This window comes from Dicentrarchus labrax, unplaced genomic scaffold (assembly GCF_905237075.1).
Source record: "Dicentrarchus labrax unplaced genomic scaffold, dlabrax2021, whole genome shotgun sequence".
Lineage (NCBI taxonomy): Eukaryota > Metazoa > Chordata > Actinopteri > Moronidae > Dicentrarchus > Dicentrarchus labrax.
In genome coordinates this window covers 14,020,546-14,042,562 of record NW_026136716.1, presented here as the reverse complement: position 1 = coordinate 14,042,562, position 22,017 = coordinate 14,020,546, and the positions used below count along the sequence as shown (strand labels likewise).

Sequence of the window (22,017 nt, the reverse complement as noted above, 5' to 3'; positions counted from 1 at the left end):
CAAGAAATAGTTCCAGGATATCACTCCCCATAAAACCACAAACTGTCTGATTAAACAAATGACAGAACCGTTTCCCCCAGCCTCCAGGGTTTGTGCTAAGCTAAGCTAACTGGCTTGAGCGACCATCAGCGAGAAGATTGGCTATTTCTATATAATTATTCTTAGTTGGATTCGCCTTGAAATCAATGAAACGAGTCGGTAGAAACACTACCACTTTTGTCCACAGGGGCCGCCAGAATCAACACAAAATGAAAGCTCCTTGTAAGGGCTTTAAGTCAAGTTTTACACAGTTAAATAGCTCTCTGTAGCCATTCATCTGTGGTCTTTCGACAGCAGCTTGTGCTCATTGTCACTACTGACTGACTGAAATATGGATGTGAAGGAACATAACAGTACACCAAACGCCCAGATCTGAACAGCCTTTTGGAGTTTTTTTGAAGCCTTTTGTAAAAATTCTTAAAGCAGAATTTGTGAATTGTATTTCGAGTTGTTTTAATACTGATACCAATATCAGGTATCGGGCAAGCACTAATCGATCCGATCCCACATAATTTAACCCAGAAAAGGGACCCTGCTACTTCCCAACAGTGTCCTGTTCGCCATTTCATGACCCGCCCTACTGTGACTTTAACAAGGATAGCAATCTTACAGGGTTAGTTAAGATACTGTATATGTTATAACGTATGTATCGGACTATTACCCAGTATCAGTAGACAGAGAAATTTCCGATATCGGAATCGTAAAAGAATAAATGGTATCGAAACATCTTTAAATTGTATTGGGTTGGTCGGGTTTAATCACATTATATCAGTTACTGGAGTTGTTCCTACAAGCCTGATGGGAACATCCTTCTTAAAGAGCCTAAATCAAAGAGAACATGAAAACAACGTGAGTGAGCGAGGTGTGAATGAGCGTCCTGATTTTTATGTACTGGAGGGAAAAAAAGGAACTAATTCCAAATCTAATTGCATATCTAATACATCACCTTGCAAGCCAACTACAATCTCCTTCGCCAGAGAAAATATAACATGATGTAAAATTCAAGAGCGCAGTGAGAGAGGGATGGAAATAAAGGAAAGACAGACCGACAGAGAGACCACCCACCATGCCGGTAATTGATTGCTGTGTCGACTGTGTTTGACACCGCTGCTCTTTAGCGGCGGGATCAGAGCAGCCCCCCCCCCACACACACACACACACACACACAGCATACCCAGAGGTAGCAGAGTGCAGGACAGGCATGACTAATCAATCGTCCTCGCAGCAGGAGTCAACAGGCTGACTAGAGGATTAAAGAGTTTCCCCTTGAGACTCCAGATTCATCTGTGGCACTGCATCACTGCTACACATCCACCAATCATCGGATCATTCAGAGAGAACATGCATTCCTCAGTTTTTCCCACCAATCCTCCGCTGTGTTGGACATCAGAACTGTCCCCAAACATAAACGCTGAGCATAAAAATGACCGAGCACTCAGGTAAAATCACTACAAGTACTCCATTACTCCCCAGAACTACCCCAACCTATACTGACATCAAATATTTTATCATATCAAGACAGTGACAATGTGATAGTTTAGTGACAACTATTGGTCTATTTCATAAGATACAATTTCAGAAATAATCGTCAGAAAGGTTTATAAGACAGTCATGAATCAGTACACAGAATGCAACGTCTGCAATGTGTCAATCTAAAGTGACCACTTCCAAAAGACCCGGTTCACAGCATTATCGACTGACAGGCTAATGAACACATGAGGATAGGAATCATCTGCTGCGATGATAACACAGTAAAATAATCTATACTGTCAAACAGTTCATCAAACAGACTGGGACCTGAGAGCCTCTGAAATCTGTTCATTCTTTAAAAAACACACTGTTAAAACACATAAAAACCCAAATTCACCAAACTAAAATGAGCCCTGTTCTTCATCAACCATTTGTTCATTTCACTCTACAAGAACAGGACTTAGACAGGGACAATATTTGAGCAATATAATGATAAATGATAAATAAAAATTGCAGACACTGTTCAGTTTCATATCAGGACTTGAGAAGTTTGAAATTAGAAAACACTCATAAGTATCTCATATTTACGGAGCCCCTAAAGGGACATGGGGGGGAAAAATGAAAATGAAACGTTTCTCGTGCTCACGAAAATCTTGCGCACAAGATCCCTCTCCTGCCCACTAGATACAGGCACAGCCTTAAGCCAGACACATGGCTAATTTTAATATTCAAATGAGCCATGTGTTGATTAGCCACAACACCACCAGGCTGTCAATCAAGCGTAGGTTGTTGGTTGTACAAATATGGACTTTTATTGTTGAATTTCTCCAAATTATGGAATATAATAATTATTAAATAAAAGAAATTTAATTAAATATCAACCTAGACACCACAACACAACACCTGCTCATGCTCAGTTGCTTTCACCAGGCTGTCAATCAAGCGTAGATTGTTGGTTGTACAAATGTGGACTTTTATTGTTGAATTTCTCCAAATTGATGCAGTAAAAATGCTTGATATTAAGTATGTTTTTAATTATCATGGTCGCATGAAACACTTTAATGTAACATTTTATTTTAAATGTAGGTTCGAATTATAGCTTACTGTTCTTAATACCCTTATTTTGAAAACCGGAAGTGAATACTGTTTCTCCGCAATTACCATAATGCTGAGAATATATTATATTTAATAATTATTATATTCCATAATTTGGAGAAATTCAACAATAAAAGTCCATATTTGTACAACCAACAACCTAAGCTTGATTGACAGCAACTGCATGAGGGTGTTGTGGCTAATCAACACATGGCTCATTTGAATATTAAAATTAGCCATGTGACTGGCTTAAGGCTGCACCTGTATCTAGTGCACACCAGATACTTTCTCCTGCTCACTAGATAGTATCTTGTGCTCATGAGATATGGAGTCATAGTGGAGATATTGATGTAACACTCCCTCTGCCTGTGTTGCCATCGCAGCCTCTCTGTGTTCTGTTTACGAAACCTGCCTGCTCCGTGTGCTCCGCATCTATGGCGGTAAATTAAGGATTCATTTTGAGTTGGTGATTGTTGGAACAGTGGAAAGATAAACAAAGACAGATTTGGCGAGTTTCATAATGTTTCTGTCCACTTTGAATGAGGTTATGATGTTACGATGATCTGAGAGGTAAAATTACAGTTTTTGTGTATGGAGTCTGGTGGTGAGCAACAGAGATATTACGACTGTTTCGTGTATCTTGGTCTGAGATGTATAAATAACCTTTAAAGTAATGTTAAAACAATGAAGAGATTAATCAATTAGTCAATCTAAATGTAATAATTGACTTAATCTAAATTTAGAATCATATTGTCAGACTTTTGACCTCACAATAATGAAGTGGCTTCTCATAAAGTCAACTTTTTGACAAGAGTCATATTCATGATAATACTGTAGTACTGTAGAGAATGTAGAGGGCATAATTATGTGATACTTGTGAGTTTAGGGTTTTTGGGTTGTTTTTCTCATATTTGGGGCAATATGTACTTCAATATGCAGCTGATTTGATGTCTTTATGTCTCATTAGTCATGAGTGGACATTTTAAAGAACATGCTTCACTTACTGATCTGCGACACCTTCACCGTCACAGGGGCGGACATTTTCTCAGCTGCCATGTGCCACCTCCCTCCACCTCCCGCGCTCCTTCCTCCTTTCTCGATGAAGGCTCGGATACGGCAGGCGTACGCCCCTCCGTCCTCCCCGCTCACCCCCTTCACCCCCAGCTTGTATTCTCCGGCTCCCGTCCGCTCCAGACTCGCCTCCCCTCGCTTCCCTTGCGCTCCGCTCGAGGACGTGTTCGAGATCACCACCCCGCTGCGCTCCATGGTGATGATATCGCGGCCGTCCGCCAGCCAGGTCACTTCCAGGGCCAGGGCGGGCAGGTTGCTGGCGGTGACGGAGCAGAGGAGGGTCAGCGCGTTACCGGGGGAGAGGAGCAGAGACGTGGAGGAGGGAGAGGAGGAGGATGAAGCCGTCACACTGAGGGACTGACCTTGAGAGGACGGAGACAGAGAGAGTGTCATTATCTTTATGTGTCCAGGCAATATTGTGCATAAACAAGATGAAGATGCTTTAATAAGCCCTACAGTTTAAAAGATCCTTCAGCATTCTGCACAAAAAACAATCATGCTGGACCTCGTAATCAAGACTAATCACTCAGCGAGTACAGTAACATGTACAAAATAGAAAATTAGCCGACTTTTAATTTTTCTTTCAACTGAACATGGGTAAAGAATGCCGTTTACGCGGTTACATTCCACTGATTCTTATCCAGAAAAGCTTAAGCTGAAACAATTATTAGGCTGTTTAATTAGCGTACTGAAACAAAATGAATCCATTAATGACTAACAACTGTATTGACGATATTAAGGAAATACACACAGGTGGAAACACAAAATCATGACATGTGGCCACACATGACAAAATCTACATTTGTGATTTCACATATTTTTCATGTCTTAATTGACAGATGAAGATGATTTTCTTGTTTTTCATGTTAAATATCAGATTTACACTGAATCAAAGCACACATTATTAAAACTTTGTTAATATTATAGTAAACATTATGATTTAAGCCTAAAATTGACACAACAGGTTGATTTGAAAATAAAAGTTGCAGTATTTCCGACTCCAGATGTTGACGCATTTTACTCTTGACGATACTGAATGTAAAAAGTACATTATCTGCATCGGATACTTTCAGCAGAGTACTCGCTCAAATCTGCTATCCATTGATGGGATGCAGAAGGAAACAGGTGGAAAAATGAAAGATAAGAAGAAAGTGAATGAATTTAGACTGAAAACCATCAGAGGCAAAGTTATGTGAAACTGGACAAGATGAGAGTATTCCTGAAATGTCAGAGATTTAAGGTGCTCAGGTGTGTGTCTGGTTTCTCTCAGCAGGGACGCTAAAGAAGAGCTTTCTATTAAATCCTTTCTATTAAAAAAGACCAGCAGAAGAAAAACAGTTGTCAGTCTGTTCTGTGTATCTTCAAACCAACAGTTGGATCAGGGGGGTTTGGACTCGGTCTCCAGTAACAACCTGGGCAGCAGTATGTGGGGAAGCGTCTCTGTATGGTGTCTGGAAAAGGACAAAAGAGACAAAGCCCACTGTGTTTGACTTTTCTCATCCTCTTTACTCAAGTCAGTAAGTCAATATGAACTGACTGGGACACAATGGACCCGAGACCAAGACCTCTGTGTGTGTGTGTGTGTGTGTGTGTGTGTGTGTGTGTGTGTGTGTGTGTGTGTGTGTGTGGGTCTCCGGTTTCATTACAAACTGCTGGGTATTTTCTAGCACTTAAGAGGATATGGTATCCCAGAAGGATATAAGATATGGTGACCACAGCAACCATAATGAATGAGTGAGAGAGAGAGAGAGTGTGTGAGTGAGTGAGTGAGTGAGTGAGTGAGTGAGTGTGTGTGTGTGTGTGTGTGTGTGTGTGTGTGTGTGTGTGTGTGTGTGTGTGTGTGTGTGTGTGTGTGTGTGTGTGTGTGCAGTGTGAGAGAGAGTCTAGGGGGCCTCTCTGAGGACAGAATAAGACAGAAAGAAAGACAGACAGTGAGGGTCACGCGGCTCCTGGAACAGAGCGAGGAAGAGAAAAAGACAAGAGTCTCACAGAGGAGAGGATGACATTAAAATAAAAGACAGCCATACAACGGAGAGAGAGAACTCTCCCACGTCCCTCCCTCTCTTCCCATCCTTCATTTTCTTCCCATATCAATCACTCCATATCCAACACAGTAGACCAGTGGTTCTCAGACTGCCGGGCATAGAGCTACTGCAGGGGGGCGTGGATGGGAAAAATATAGAGTGGAAGAAAGTTGAAGGAATATGATAAATATGATATTTTGCTGATGCTATTGTGCGGACCTTTATGTCACTAAAATTCAACTTTGATCCTTTTTTTATTTGCTAGTTACTTCCGCTATCATTGTTAATGACTGGCAGAAATTGTGGGTTGGTGGGGCGGGAACTGTCTTCTGCTTCTAAAGGGTTTGACAACCACTGCAGAAGACACAGTAAACTGTGAAACACATGTAACCTTTTTCATCCTCGGCTAAGACTCAATTCGATGCTATGTTGTAGCCCATAGCGTAGTGTCACCGTCGCGATCAATGTGACAAGTAGCAACATGTAGTCGCAGGAGAGAAAGAGGATCACAGACACACTGCTGCCTGTAGTATTCCTATGATATTTCTATGATCATTCAGTAGCGTCTGTGCTGCTGAAAATACATCCCCAGAAATAAGAAGAGTAAGTGCTGTTTTGGTGGATTTATATACGCCAAATTGAACACCGGCTCATAACACTGGCAGCTCCATCTTTTCGCTATTGATAGTCCAACAAAGGACTTATGGCCTTATTTTCTTGAGTAGGTAGATTATGAGGTATGTATGTACAGGGTTTTAGGATGGAATCTATGAGTTTTACACAAAACTGGGCCTGTTAACATGTATAAAAACAGACTATATGGCCTATAGTATACTGTGTCCCCTGTTTTAAATGTCATTAAAGGGGTGACATCGCTGAGAGCTGCTTCCTGTCTCTCATCCCGCACTAGTTGCTAGAATATTGTACTTTATTCTCCACAACCATTTGGGGTCCCACAGGAACCCCTCGCGACATATTGCGTGGATCCAGGTGTGCCGAAATCTTCACTTTCAGTCTGCACACACTGACGCTTCCAGCACCTTACAAAAGATTTAGCCCGCATATCTTATTCCTTAACCATTTGCCGAGCCCTGGAAATTATCCTGTGACCCTTTTGGGGGCCCGACCCCGAGGCTGAGAGGCATTGCATTAGCTGAATCGCTCTCTTGTTGTCTACACCAAAACAATTACCATAGAGAGAGAGAAATACAGCAACAGCGGCTTTTTAAGGACACCAAATGATAAATAGACATAAATAAAATGACACCACCTCTCCTACACCACCCTGTTAAATCCCCAGTGTAAACACTGCAGCAGCCAGTTTTAATGAACTTCAAGTCCACGACTCTGCTTAGCAAACTCATAAAAAGGTAGGATTCTAAGGTTCTGCAGTAATATTAAGGAACTACACTACAATATGAGTTCCAGTGAAAATAATGTAGTCTAGTAATCACTGAATGAACGCAAACGAATGGTGATTTAGGAAAACTAAATTATTTAGAAAAAGAAATATAAGTGCAGGTATTTTAGCAATTATTAAGGAGAAATAATGGTAACTGTGAACTGTGTTAGCCAACTGCCAAAAATATATTTATACATAAATATCAACATTTATCAACATCAGAATGTAGTTTCTATATGTTTTGTAACACTACTCTGCCACTGATTGGGCCGGACCCTGACATTTTTTAACCATCTCACCACTCCTCATGCCTAACCCTAACAAAGTCAGCCAATCAGAGACATGGGTGGAAAAATGTCACGTTTATTTGACATAGGCCTACTATAACTTAAAAACATTTTTTGTTTCATTTATGAATCTAACATTAGCCTATAGTTTGGCATTTTGATATAAATGTCATTACATGTTGGCCGCAGTCTCTTCTGTGACCCAACCAGCCCACCAACCATATTTGAAAGTTCAACTTCCTTCACGTTCACTCTTTGTTTGTGCTGCGACTGCTGGAAACACTTGCACAGCGGTGCTTTGAGCTAAATGCTAACGTCTGCATGCTAACATGCTCATAATGACAATGTTTATAATGGTCGCCATCTTAGTGAAGCCTGTTAACATGCTAGCAGTTTCTAATTGGCATTAAACACAAGGTCGGGCTGAGGTTGATGAATGTCATTAGTTGGGCAGGTATTTGGTCATAAACCGAAGTATTGGACTAATAAACATTTTGACCTAATGACAGTGCTGAATGAACAGCAGGGATCACCATTATCTGTGTCGAAATGTCTTTCTGGACCAACTGACCAACATTTGAATCCCCAGAGCCACGCTGCTAGCTCTGCTGAAAATAGAGTCAAATCTTATTGAAGAAAAACTGCATTTACTACTGCCACACTGATAGTGACAGTGACAGTGCTCTAGAATTCTCTTACCTGTAGGAGTAACAGTTACAGTCCCCATCTCCTTTTTACTCTCAACGATTTTTATCCATTTCCCTCCGTTTTCATGCGTCCATTCAGTTCCATTGCATTCATAAGCCCCTTCATCGGAAGACGTCACTCTGGTAATCACCAACTCAAACAATCCATTCCTCCCAGGAACCAATCGGATGCCTCCGTCGGCGTAGCGCCGGGCGAACTTGGGCCCCGCGACCACCTCTCCCTGAGGGCCGAACGTCAAAATGTCCTCCAATGTTCCTCCCTTCTTCACCGACCAGGTGACGGACAGATAGGTGGGGTGGGTGAGTTGCCGGGTGACGTTGCAGGACAGGGTGATGTCACTTCCTTCTGGCACGACTGGGATTAGGGGCTGGGGGGAGACACTGAGGGTGTTGGGGATGACTGGAAGAGACGAAAGAAAAAAAAATAGGAATACATTAATAACACTAACACTCAGGTGAATACCAAATTCAGTGTTTTCCAACTTTTATTGTGTTAGGACACATTTTCCAAAAAGGAAATATTTTGTAGAAAAACAAATGTCTTAACTGGGGATAGACTGATCATTTTATTGTCATTTAACATTTGTCCGATTACACGTATCATTTTGTTTGTTTTTATCCAATTGCTGATAAACTAGAATAAAAATGTGCTACATGGGCTGTGATGCAGCTGCCTCTCTGTCTGTAGTCTCGCTCAATGTCCCGCCCACAGCACTATCTGATTGGTCACGCATCACAAGTAATAGAGTAATACGCTTTTTAAGATCGCATGGAAAAGTTCACTTTGGCAACATTTAATTAAGAATATGCTGAAAGTACTCTACGTAGTACTTTACTGAAGTAAAAGTGCAAAAGTATCAGCATGAAAATATACTTAAACCTGTTAGACCCGACGGACAGGGTCCGGCGAGCGCTACATGCTTTACTGCCTGTAAAAAGTTAATAAAACGCTGTGGTGTTTTTTTTTTTTAAATGTTTCCAAAAGACGAGGCTTCAACTCTGTCAAAACAACGGTCCAAGTGTATTTTTCTCAAACACAGTTTGTTTGGCAATAATTTAAACAATTGACAGTCGAAATGAAACGCAGCAGTTCACATATATCTGCCCGCTCGACTCAGTCATGTTAGGTGTCAAATTAAACTAGAGAAGCTCATCTTAACCTAACCCTAACCTTAACCCATCTAACCCTGATACCAAGCAAAACATAATCCGACCTAACCAGCTCATGTCAGCCCCGTAGCAAAGACGCAGCAAAATTTAGCATTTTATCGTCAAAATGTGAACTTCTGTGTTTATGTCTCAATATTCCATCATATAACAAAGCAATTGTCATCAACAGCGACAAATATTGTTTCCTTACCCTTTCTTGGTCATTTTGAGTCTATCTGGCTACGGCTTAACAGGTAAAAGTACCAAAAGTAAAAGTGTAACGGCCCATTTCAGAATAATATGTACTATACTGCTGTATTATAATTCTTGATGCATTAATGTGTTCATTACTTTAATGTTGCAGTTTTGAGAGGGAGGGAGCTTAATCTATAATCATCATTTATTTATATTTCGTGTGAAATGTGAATCTGTAAAGAACCTAAAGTTATTAAGTAAATATAGTGCAGTAAAAAGTACAATATTTGCTTCAAAAATGTAGTGGAGTGGAAGAATAAAGTAGCGTAAAATGAAAATGCTCAAGTAAAGTACCTCAAAATTGTACTTACTTGTACTTAGTAGTAGATGTAGTAAGTGTACACTACACCACTGGTTATTCTACATTTTCACACTAAAATAATTTTTACTGCAAATGTACATCAGCTCAAAATATCGGTTTCTTTGATTACCAATAATTGGTGTCTGTATTGGCCCTGAACAAACCATATCGGTCAATCCGTAGTCTAAACACTGAATTACTGCCTGTATGGAAGATCTATTTGCTCGGTGTGTCTGTGTACTTTGCTGAACTTCTGATGGTGCTTCCTTTGCTAGTATTCTGTAATCCTGCAGCTGCTTCACAGTAAAAGCCTTCTGCTGATGAGAAGTTGAGTGACAGTGGCAGCCAGCAGTTTAGAACAGGTTGGATAGATAGTCATGTTGGTTGAATCAACTTTTGGACATTTTCGGTCGAGCGCTGCCGGCACCTTTTGGAGCTTACCTCAAACCTCTGGCTCATTAAAAAACTAAATAAGTTTATAATGCTGCTTAGATTCCTTTTTTCCTTTATTACTTTTTTCTTGTTCTTTGTACAGAGTTTGGTGGATAATCAGCAGCATATTAGCATTTTCTCCCCAGTTTTTGTCACGGTCTATTACTGGAGGCATATTCTGAGCTGTGTGCGAGAAGATCGTATTTACTGCAATGCAACTGCTCAGTTTCTGGGTGAAAATCAGCACACAAAAAAATAAAATTAAAGCAATGACATAACGACATATCAAGGTAAGCAATGCCTTTTCTTGTGCCGCTGTACCTTCTCCAACTCCCATCCTTCGACGCTTTGATGTTAAAAAGGGGAAAACTCTGTATACGTATAAGGAATAAATTGTGAGGGATGTCTGATTAAAAAACGGACATGTAATAAATGGAGGTGAATGAACACCAAAATAAAGGTTTAATATCCAAGCTTCAAACATTAAATGCAGGTATTATTAGGAGGAATGACCGAATCATAAAATAATGTATACTTATACTACAATATACCTCATTATGACACACTTAAGTTAACTATGAGTCAGATACGGGTTATACTTAAAGTCGGGGTAGGGTTAAGGTTAGGGTAAACTTCCAGTGATTCATGTCAGTCAACATAATGTTTCATACAGTGTCAAGGTCAATGGCTGTAGGAGAGTGAACAAACAAACAGCTCCGGATAAAGCTGTAAGCTGTGTGTGTGTGTGTGTGTGTGTGTGTGTGTGTGTGCGTGCGTGTATATATGAAACACACCCAGAGGAGTGTTCATAAAGGTTAATGGCTTAGTTGCTCAGGTAACACCGGAAACTCTTTCACTCTGGGCGTGTTTTGCAGTGATAATGAAATGGTTCCCGTTTGCTGGATATCGGCTCTCTGTTTCCTGGAACCGTCCAGCTGGTACATGCGACACTCAAGACTGTGAGCAGGTCTTAGCAGAGCCGCTTTTCCCTCTGCTTTGTTCTTGTTACGGCACATAAAGAGAGCTCATGAGTCACTCTGTGAGAGGAAATTAAAAAAGTGGGGAACTTCTCCCTGCTGGATGTATCCTGTTGGGAGCACGACTTTGCTTTTGCTTCCACAACAACAACAACAACAATAACAATAAAATTAAGTTTCACCTCTGCTTTCCTCAACAGGGAAAGTAAAAGAAAAGACATTAGATGCTTTGATGAATGGCATGTCGGTAGTGAAGACACAGGGGGTTAATAATAAAACTGAGTGGCAGGCTCAGTGTTGTTGGATGACTGCTACACAAACAGCCTCTGTTTTATCACCGCAGACTTATTTTGATTCTTTACATATGAGAACACAAAATGCCATCAAAAAAAGTGACTTATGAGTGAGGGTCCACATATGCTACACTGACTTCAGGTATGATATTTCATCCACTTACAAACACAGTAATACAGTAATCGCAGCTCTAAACTCTTTCCAGGTTGAAGTTTCAACCCAAAATACTTTACATAAATGGTGAATAATCCCTTCTGGAAGCTAATGGTCGTGTTACAAATGAATCCAAGAAGTGGCAGATGGCTGGGAATGAGAAGTACGAGGCTGTGCATTGTGGGAATTACATTCATGACACATTCACGTCCTGTGGGAAAGACCGATTTTTAAGCATTCAGGAAAAAAAAAAAAAAAAAAAAAAAAACCCTGCTCATCTCAGCTTTAGAAGCTAAATAAAAAGGCTAATTTAAAAGGAAGCAGTGACGGAAAAATGACTAATGGACGAACAGAGTGGAATGTCTCATGACTTCATCCAGTCTGTTTTTTTATAATGATGCCATCACCCTGTGAAAACATTATTAGCAATTTCATTTTGAGACCTTGCCCTCTTCTTAAGTCCCGCCCCTTTTTTGCTCTGTGCTCAAAAGCTGAGCAAACCTCAGTTAGCTTCCTTCTTTCCTGTACCTAGATATGCTATGTGCTAGGCTAGTCTATGTTGAAAAGACAACCACATTTGGAAGAAAAAGATAAAGATAAAAGCGGCATAGTTAGCTACAGAGAAAAATACTTGCTAACTAGCCGGCTAATCTACATCAATCGTTAGCTAGCCATTTATATCTGACAGCTGTGGTTGCCAAAATGCTAGCTAACCAACTAGTTAACTTCTATCAAAATTAACATTAGCTCATGTGAGACGTGACAACGTGTCGCTTTTATCCTTTACCCATCTTCAAAATGTGGTTGTCTTTTCAACATAGCCTAGCACACAGCCTATGGATAGGAAAGCAGAAAGTTGACTGAGGCTTGCTCAACTCAGCACAGAGCCAAAAGGGGCGGGGCTAAGGAGGGGTCAATGGTGTTTGCACTGACAGGCTGGGTTACCAAAAACAGAGCTACGTCTCCTGACATGATAACTTGTAGTTGTGCAATAAAGACTGATGTGGTCCAGCAGGACAGGAATGTGTGAGCCACCAGGTCAGAGCCGGCAGGAAATCTACTTCTCCAGGAAATCATAATCCATCACTTTATCCATGTTCAGAGGCTTTTTGTCATTTAACCATTTTTTTTCCCAGTCGGGAATGCCATCAGTTGCACCACATGTTTTCAACACGTTGAATGGATAGAGGAGTGTCAGGAATATAAGAACCATGATGGGATATTCTGAGCCTTATTAAAAGTTTTGTTCCAGACCTCTGTATCGCCCCCACAGCTCAGATTTTTTCAGTGTTTCCAAATAGGTGACCGAGTTGTTCCCACTGTTCCCAATTCTGACAAGCTATAGTCATGTCGTCGCCCATTTTCATTCTTGACGCCCCACGTCTGTCGGGTCGCACTACCATCCGGCTGATATCGCATAATCTGAACCCGGCATAGGTTGAAAGGCCAATTAAAATCTGTGGATTTATAAGATTTTAAAAAAATGTCTGCCTGGCTTCAGTTGCTCCGACTCCAGGAGTGTCTGCATGTCTGTGTCTTCAGATCTGAGTGTGTTATGACTGAGAAAAAAAAGATTTGCGTCGAGTTCAGAGGGTTAAAGCACTTTCATTGGAATCCTTATAAAGTGTGGATGTACCAGGACACTACTGGACACCAATGAGACTCGTAGTGGAGGAGTATTCAGTACCGCTGCTGTGCTGCAGTGATGCGAGTGTCTGTGGCAGATAACGAAGGCAGTGCGAATAATCGTGCGTTTTGCTCTATCAATTAAAATTAGCCTGAAAGGAGTTTTTCAAACCCTCAGCGACCTGTACTTCACTGGCTTCTTACATAACCAAACAGCCTCAGTGGGGCAGTGCGCGTGCGTGTTCAGGGGTGTGTGAGCGCTGATGAACGTGGTGCACAAGTCTCGACTGGTATGGACCCTCCGGCAGCAATTCTAACTCATCATCTCTGTTAACGCCTGACAGTCTCGTTCACACACACACACACACACACACACACACACACACACACACACACACACACACACACACACACACACACACACACACTCTCCACTTCGCGCTACAAAATACACAGCTCACTAATACATACGCTCTACATACACACGACACAATCTCTCTGGCACATAAACAGCGCTGCCTAGTTAATTCAGGTCTAAATTTAACAAGGTGTCTGGGGACCCGTGCTGGGAAGCAGAGAGCAGCTGAACATGATGGTGCATTATGGAGCTAACTAACCTGCTGTCAGACAATCCCTCTTTGTGACTTCATCCCTCAACTTTTAAGGTTCAGAGCAGAAAATGTTCCTCGAACTCCTCTTATGTATAGAAAATACCCTGTGTGTTTGGGCTTGGGTTAACAGTGGATTTAAAACGGTACCGTCTCCAATATATGTGTGTAATTACTGATTGGATAACTGAGTCAAAACCCAATTAAATTCAAAGGAAAATGCTGAATTTGGGTTTCTCGCTTTCCCTCTGTTTCTGTGTCAGAAAATAGTCCAAATTAAAACAGTACACAGTGAGCTATGTAGTTGATCCGAGGTAACCAGAATATCATTTCTGGACAGAGCTCCATTGTATGTGAGTGGAAACACATGGGGAACCCTTACAAAGAAGACCTGAACTGGTAGCTCTTTATTTTACAGTCCGCCACTTACCTGGTATTTACTCTACATGATGGTATCAAACTAGAGTTAATAGGAAGTAACAAAAGAACTGGCTAGTAAGTACAAAGTTACAACTTGTTCCTGTGAGAATAAAATCTGCCGTAGTTTGGTGGCGTAAGGTTCAACGTTTAGCAATGATTGGTAAAACCACGATGATTGGTCAAATCTGGGGGAAAGTTGCGGTGATTTGACAAAACTGCAAGGTTGCACAGCATTCATGGGGATTGGTCGAATTTGCGTTAATTGTTGTGATTGCAACTTCCTGGAGGGACTGCATTTTGGAGTGGATCTGGATACATGACTTATTTTATACTTCCCGATGGCAAAAAGAACTGAATTCATCGTGCAGCGAAGTAACTTTGACGAAAACTCCAGCAAACCTTTACCAACAAGCTAAAATAAAAGCTGTCTGTATGAACTCTAACTGTTCCCTAGTTTCCCACGGAACTTTCAATTTGGCAAATGCTTGTAAACTCAGCTGCTGGCTGAGACAGCGGACACCCCTCTCTCTACCAGCGGTACCCGCAGGCAGTGAATCACAGCAGCAGCAGCAGCAGAGGGGGACAGATGACCTTGGTGGAGGTCTGCGCTCTCAGGTTGTCCTTCTAGCTTTATGTGATTTTATGTGAAGCTCTTACTCACTGAGGCATGGGGGGGATCTTTATAGCTGTTATTTCAGACAGAATTGTTTTGTTTGCAAGACATTTAAAATGATTTTGTAGCGATAACGACCCAAGCCAGTAAAATGGCTCACCGCAGCAAAAGAGTGGATCAGCAAATGTTTTTGGCCACTACCGGATCTGCCTAATGAGCAATCCAGCAGATCAGATCCGTGCCTCCCTAGTTACAAGCTGTATGACGGACACTGACAGATGCTAAATACACTAACAGCAACATAGTTTGTGAGGTTGCTAAAGGTGTGTACATCTTGGTGAGCAAAGTTGTACAAACTATTATCAACTGTAGGAAGTGTATCTAACTAAAGTAAAAATATATGTCATTTTAAAAATCGCAATATATTTCCTCGCCACAGTATCGCAATTTATCGCAAAGGATTGAAACATAACCACTGTGTCGTAATGCCAATACACAGCCCTATTGAAAACGTTCCCACTCATTATAGCTCCCTTATTACTAGAGAACCGTGTTGTTTAACATTTGTCCCCGTGGGGTGCTTTCATTGTAAGTCATATGACGGTATTTATATTCTTTTCTCAGCCTGTGTTTCACTGCCCAAATCCCTCTCTCCCTGGACCTCCTTTGACAGAAGCCAAGTACTCCCACCTGACATCTGCTCCCCACCAAGACTGTGAGTGTACGAGTGTGTTGAGGTGTGCATGGTGTGTTGAGTGTCTGCGCGAAAGCCAAGTTATAAGCCAGTAATTGTCTAAAACCAGCAGGAGTGAGTGTGTGAGTGTGTGTGTGTGCGTGAGGGAGGATGTACTGTATATACATGGTCAGTAGAGCATTAGTAAGTCATGGGGGTAGCTGTTAAATGAACCATTATATCCAGCTAGCTTCATATACAACCAAACACACTGGAAAACACAGTTATGACAGCTAGCCCTGGAAACAGGATTTAGATCATGAGACAACAAGTCGCATTGACACACACACACACACACACGGACACGCGCCTCTCCCGTACCAGTGAGTTGGACCTGAGCGTCGTAGTTGCCGCTGATGACGGAGTCGGTACTCGGCGTTGAGCACAAGTAGAAACCGGCGTCCGTCTCCTTCACCTCCGCTATCTTCAGCTCCACCTCGTTGTCCTGGAGCCGCAGCACCGAGATGTCGCCGGACGCGACGCGTTTGCTGAGCGACGCGTCGGAGTAGCTTGCGTCAAAGGTGGAGATTATCTTTGTCGGCTTGCTGCTCTGGTCCCTGGACATCTGCCACTCGAAATCCTGCAGGACAAAGTGGGATAATAATGAGTGCTAGACTAGATGTAATATGTATTTGTGCAGTATACTTAAATAAAAGTGCAGAATTGTGCTGCTGACTGAGTAAATTAGAAATATTTGAGCATGAGAGTGTATTCTTGACTTTGGAGACCGTTCAACTCCTTAGAAAGAGATAAGAAACAAGTGGTCAGAACCAACATCACAGTCCTTTTGAGGTCTGTTTAACAGAACTAACTTGAGGTACAACTATTTCATAATCCATTTGGAGCTCCTTCCATGTTCTATAAAACACAACACTAAAATATATTTACATGACAATTAGACAGTATTCTAATTGCAGGGAATTCTGGGACCTAAGAGCATTGCAGAAAAGGTTGACAGACCCTGAGTGGTACTAAGCAGCATGTATGAGAGTTTTCATTTCCAACTGAGTAGAGTGACTGAAACTGCTGTTTTTCTCATCTACGTCGGTGAATTAAGGTTATTTTTCAACCAAACCAGAGTTGGTGAATATTGGAAAGACTAACAATGACAGTTTTGGTGAGTTCTATTCTCTTTCTGTCCACTTTGAATAAAGTCATGATGTTACGATGATCTGCAAGGTAAAATCACTGTTTTTGTCTATGGAGTCTGGTGGCGAGCAATAGAGACATTACGGCTGTTGCTGGTTAAACTAAAGGTCTATCTCTATATCTAGGGATCCTTTACTTAATGTTGTCAGAAACTCAGAATAACATCCTGAGCCTGTCAGTGGCGAAAACATGCCACAGTGGACCGTCTGGTGGCTGTTTTAATAATTAAGGATTTATTTCAACTTTGGTGATTGTTGGAAAGACGTTTGTTTGATTCTGTCCAGGTTGGACTGTGATTTACAATCATCTGCTAGGTAAAATTACTAGTTTTGTCAATGGAGTCTGGTAGGTCTGCTACAGGAAGATCACGCTCACCCAGATGTGATATGGAGGTGTAAAAGACACTTACCTGCTCACGAGGTCCCATATATTCTTTGACATCACATCTGATTGAGACCGGCTGATCCTGCACCCGAATTAACGGACCGGGAGACACCATCACCACCCGGGCCGAGCACCCATCTTCAGGGACAGAGAGAATATAAAAAAAATACAGTAAAATAACTCATAAATAGTTTTGAGTTTTACAATCTATATTAGTAGCAGAAACACTGTCAGCACTTTCCAAAAAGCAGAAACCAAGAGTGAGCTTTATATATCAAAGTGTCTCTCTGATTTAGTTGCCATTGTTTGTCATATAATTAGTGCCGTTTAGTTACATTGCAAGGTTTGGTTGTATCAAATCAAACCATCATGTTGACTCAGTCAGAGTCGAGTGTAAAATTCCAGCTGAGCGGAGCGTGCAGCAACACGGCGGCGTCTGACTGAGCTCAGTAGAGCTGGTCGGTTCAATGCTTCCTGCTCTGTGAAATCTGGCTGCAGGCCTCCACATTCCAGCTCCGACCCACAAAATCTGCACTCAGCTCATCTAAAGGTGAAGTGGAGATGCTGCTGGGTTTGTATGTAGTAAGAATGTTAATAAACTACAGTCTGTCCATAAGTAGGTTGCTCAATACAATGTTCAATGTTACCAATTTTAGATTTAGGCAAAGTTCCCGAGCTTGTGTTGAGACAAGAAAAGTATGGTCCGTTAGATCTTGGGTTGGATTTTTGTAGCTCTGGCCATCGATCGGTTATGATAACGCTGTACTAGAGATGCACTGATCCAACTTTGTCTCTCCTGATACAGATTCTGAAACTTCAACTCTCATCTGCAATGCAGAGTACCAATCCTTAACTTTAAATTAACTTTAATAACTGAATTTCTCTTTAAATATTCATCTTGCACTACTTTTTTTCCTTATATTTTAAAGATAAACGCAGAAGAAATATAGCCATAGAGCATTTGATATTTCCTTAAGTGTTTAACTGTCCTGTTATGAATTTGAACAGGGCTTTAATCATTTGAAACCATTTTTAGAAAGTCAACCATATGGTCATTTTGGACTGGGTATGGAGCTCAATATTGGAGTACTGGACTGTGTCCATATATCAAAAACTATCCACGTCTGAAGGTTAAGAATGTTTGGTCAGATTTTTTACTTATTCTTGGGTCAAATATTACCGGATTTCACTCGCAGTTCTGTCAGTATAATACAGTATTTTATTTACATCCAGTATGACTGTTTACTTAAGAGATCAAATATAGAAGTGTGCAAAAAAAGAAAATCTTTAACTGGATGAGCATTGGTATTTTTGAAAGTGCTTCATAAACAGGTCTTGTACTTGTATGGTTCATCGATACTTTTTTGGCAGTTGGCCTGGTGTTTCGTGGGTGAGCCTGCTGACTGGGAGCTTTTTTCTGCTTTAGTGTGTAACAAGTCACAATGAAATAAGCACCACACAAAACCTACTGCATGTTTCAGTTTCTGTTTATTGTTTGTCAGTAGTGGTGTGCGGTTTAGAGATAAACCACAGACTGATGGATCTCTGAGTCTGACAGCTATAATTTTATTCTAATAGCAAAGAAATGAATCATTTAAAGCTGCAGTAGGTAATTTTTATAGAACTATTTGTTGTCATATTTGCTGAAACATTCACTATATCTGACAGTCGTACATGAGACAGATCATCTGTGAAAGAAATCAGTATGCTCTGGTTCCTTCTAGCGCCCCTAATGGCATCTGCAAGAATCAACCGGGCCTGGATGAAAACAGCCAATCAGAGCCAAGCAGAAAGCTGCTTGTTTAGTCTCATTCCCAGGGCGACAAATACAGACGCTTTGGGACTCTGGGGATAAGACTGAACAATCTTCAAGCCTCAAACCCCAAAGCATCTTTATTTATTTCTCGGCTCTGATTGGTTGCTTTTGTTCAAGCCCGGTGGGTTTTTGCAAATGCCATTAGGAGCTCTAGAATGAGCCAGAGGAACCAGATATTTTCACAGATTATCTTGTTCTACTGTTAGGATATAGTGAGAAATTCAGCAAATATGACAAAATATATTTTTATAAAAAGTACCAACTGCAGCTTTAACACTACCAATGACATCAAACGGGTGTAACACTCGTTGTTGCATGCTTTAAGCTATAATGACAAAGTGATTTATTCAACTCAAACAATCTAGTATGAAGAATGCCGGAGGATCAGCATCACTTCGGTTGTCAAGCAAAACATTCAAAATTTATCTGACTTATGCTAAGAAAAACTTGCACTCTCTCTTTGCATTCAAAAGGCACAATAAGGTTTCTGCTGTGTCATGTCACAAAATGGCCATAATATACAGTAAACCTGTATGTGTGTGCACATGTGGGCGAGAGGTGATAGGGCCATTCATCACTAAAATAAGAGGCTTAAAGTTGCTTGGCCAGGTGCTAAGATTTATGGTTTTCAAACTCAATTTCCAGCCTGTTCTCTACCGGAACGAATGCTGCACAGCCAGCGGAGCCTGAAGACACCCAGAAAGTTTCATAATCAAGTCGAGAATCTACAAAAAAAAATTGGACAGTGTGACATTTTTGTCACGGTGGCATGTGTGGAGCAGCTGGAGGCAGAGAGGGGACGTGGTTCCATCCTGCTGTGCCGTCTGGCGCACCCACTGCGAGGAAGGTGAGATGGATTGGGGCATTCCTGCGCCACTGGGTGGGTGAGCCCTGAGAGCTGACTGGACAACACATTCTCACACTCAACTTGTTGAAAAAAAAAATTATCTATATATATTGCCCCAGGACCCCTGTGGTGTCATTTCTGGACATGCAGCTACGCGGTCAAGTTAGCTTGCGTAGTTAACGTTGTAAAACAGTCGGTTAGGTTTAGGCAGAAACGGTACCTGGGTTAAAGTCCTGTGTTTGCTATCCATCCACCCCACCACCTCCAAATGCGGACTTTGCACATCGATACCAACTATACCACATCACCTGACTTTGACGGTGGGCCTGAAATAACTCTTCAGGGATACCTGCAGTGTCGTATTTAAAGCAGAGGGTCACCGACCAAGCCGCAGTATCTGACAACTTGGGAGTGAGACCGGGCTGGGCTGGATGCAGGGAAGGTTAGTTTCGCTCCAGCTGACGTACTAAAGTTTCTTATGCAGTCCTGAGTCAAAACTAAACCACATTCAGTCCACTGAAAACAGCCAATATCTCTCCCGAAATACAAAATCAAATAATTCCTAATTCCTCAGGGTGATTTCCAGCAACTTGTGTGAGCTATCCCTATACAGAGATATGATTGGGCAGTGTTTGTTTGACTGACAGGTATCTTAGCCTATCAGAGTCAGCCATGGTTGTTTGCACACTCGCTTGTTCTCTTGTTCACCAAGTTCTTCCCAGTTTGCCAGTGCAAACACTGGTTTCCAGAGCAGATTCCAGATCAGTTGTCAACTATTAAATACATTTCAAACTGCTTCGTGAGTATTTTTTGGTTTCTTTACTCTACTAGAACAGTTAACTCTATATAAAATATATTTGGGTTGTGGACGATATCTGAAGGACTTTTTTCACCATTTTCTGTCATGTAGTGATTTCTTTAGCTTCAGCGTCATTCAACCACTAATCGATTCATGGAGAAAATGATCATCAGATCAATTGATAATGCAAATAACAGCTAGTTGCAGCCCTAATCAGGTCCGGTAGTTTTGGTCATTTAAATAAGAATTCATGATTCATTTTATTTGGACTGTACCATGATGGACTGATTGATTTTTTATTACCTCCGCTTTCAGAAACCAGATGAGCCCAGAAAGAACCTGGTTGTTGTTTTTTTAGTGAACTTCACTTAAACAGCACTGGGCCGTCTTGGCCTGACCCGAGGGTCATGAAATATTTCTCATGCATAAATGGCTAAATCTGGGGATGTAAGACTGGACATGATAGAAGCAGGATGCATTTATAAATGCCACATTTTGAAGGTTTATAATACTAAGTGTGCTTTTCTTTTCTCATCATCTGTTCCAAGCCCCAAACTGTACAGGTTAGGTGTCAGCCGACTGTATAGGCATTTTAGCGTGTGTGTTGGTGACCGCAGACACATGGTGCATTTTAATATGAGCAGTCTGATTAAAAGATCTCAGGCGTCATTTGATATTAGACATAAACCAAGATAGCAGACCTGTGCATAGATAAATTAGCCATTTCTCTACTGACAGATGGCACAAGACCAGTTTGCCTCTGAGAGAATGGCCACAGGAAATTAGTGGATTCTACCTTTTGTGGGAGTGAGCATGTACAGTAAACACTGCATGTTTATGGCTCTCGTTATACGCCTGTTTGCACACTGAAAGTCTGAAAGGTACAAATCAATTACATTGTTCTCAGTGTCTAGGCTCAGTTGTTGCTCAATAGTTGTTGATCACTGTTTCACAAAGCCCGAGATGACGTCTTCAAATGTCTTTGTCCACAACCTAAACTTCACTGTCATAGATGACTAAAGAAACCAGAAAATATTCACATTCAAGAAGCTGAAATCAAAGAAACTCTACATTTCTTCTTCAAGAATGACTCAAAACGATGAATAGTTGGCAACTAACGGATTAATCACTGCAGCTCTACCTTGGATAATGTGTTCATAGGGAGTCTTACTTCCCCATTACAAGCGAGGGGCACAGACAATCATACAAACATTCACAAAACGATAAGCCAATAACATTGTTCAAGCTAATATTCAAATAGAGCCATATGAGTAGGGGAATTTTAAATCTAATTTGCAACCAATATGAGGAACAAAAACATAATAGACATGTCTGTGGTTGACTGTAATGACAACATGAGGGCAAA

At 41.3% G+C, this 22,017-nt stretch overlaps 1 protein-coding gene across 1 annotated transcript in view; it reads right to left on the bottom strand.

Moving 5' to 3' along the window:
• The window catches only part of ptgfrnb (prostaglandin F2 receptor inhibitor b), a 69,259-nt gene that overhangs the window by 45,455 nt on the left and 1,787 nt on the right, over nt 1–22,017 (bottom strand). The window contains exons 2-5 of the mRNA XM_051428334.1: nt 17,215–17,327; nt 15,978–16,236; nt 8,088–8,495; nt 3,609–4,037 (exon numbers count right to left, since the gene is read on the bottom strand). Coding sequence (XP_051284294.1) covers nt 3,609–4,037; nt 8,088–8,495; nt 15,978–16,236; nt 17,215–17,327 — 1,209 coding nt within the window. The remainder of the gene's footprint in view (nt 1–3,608; nt 4,038–8,087; nt 8,496–15,977; nt 16,237–17,214; nt 17,328–22,017) is intronic.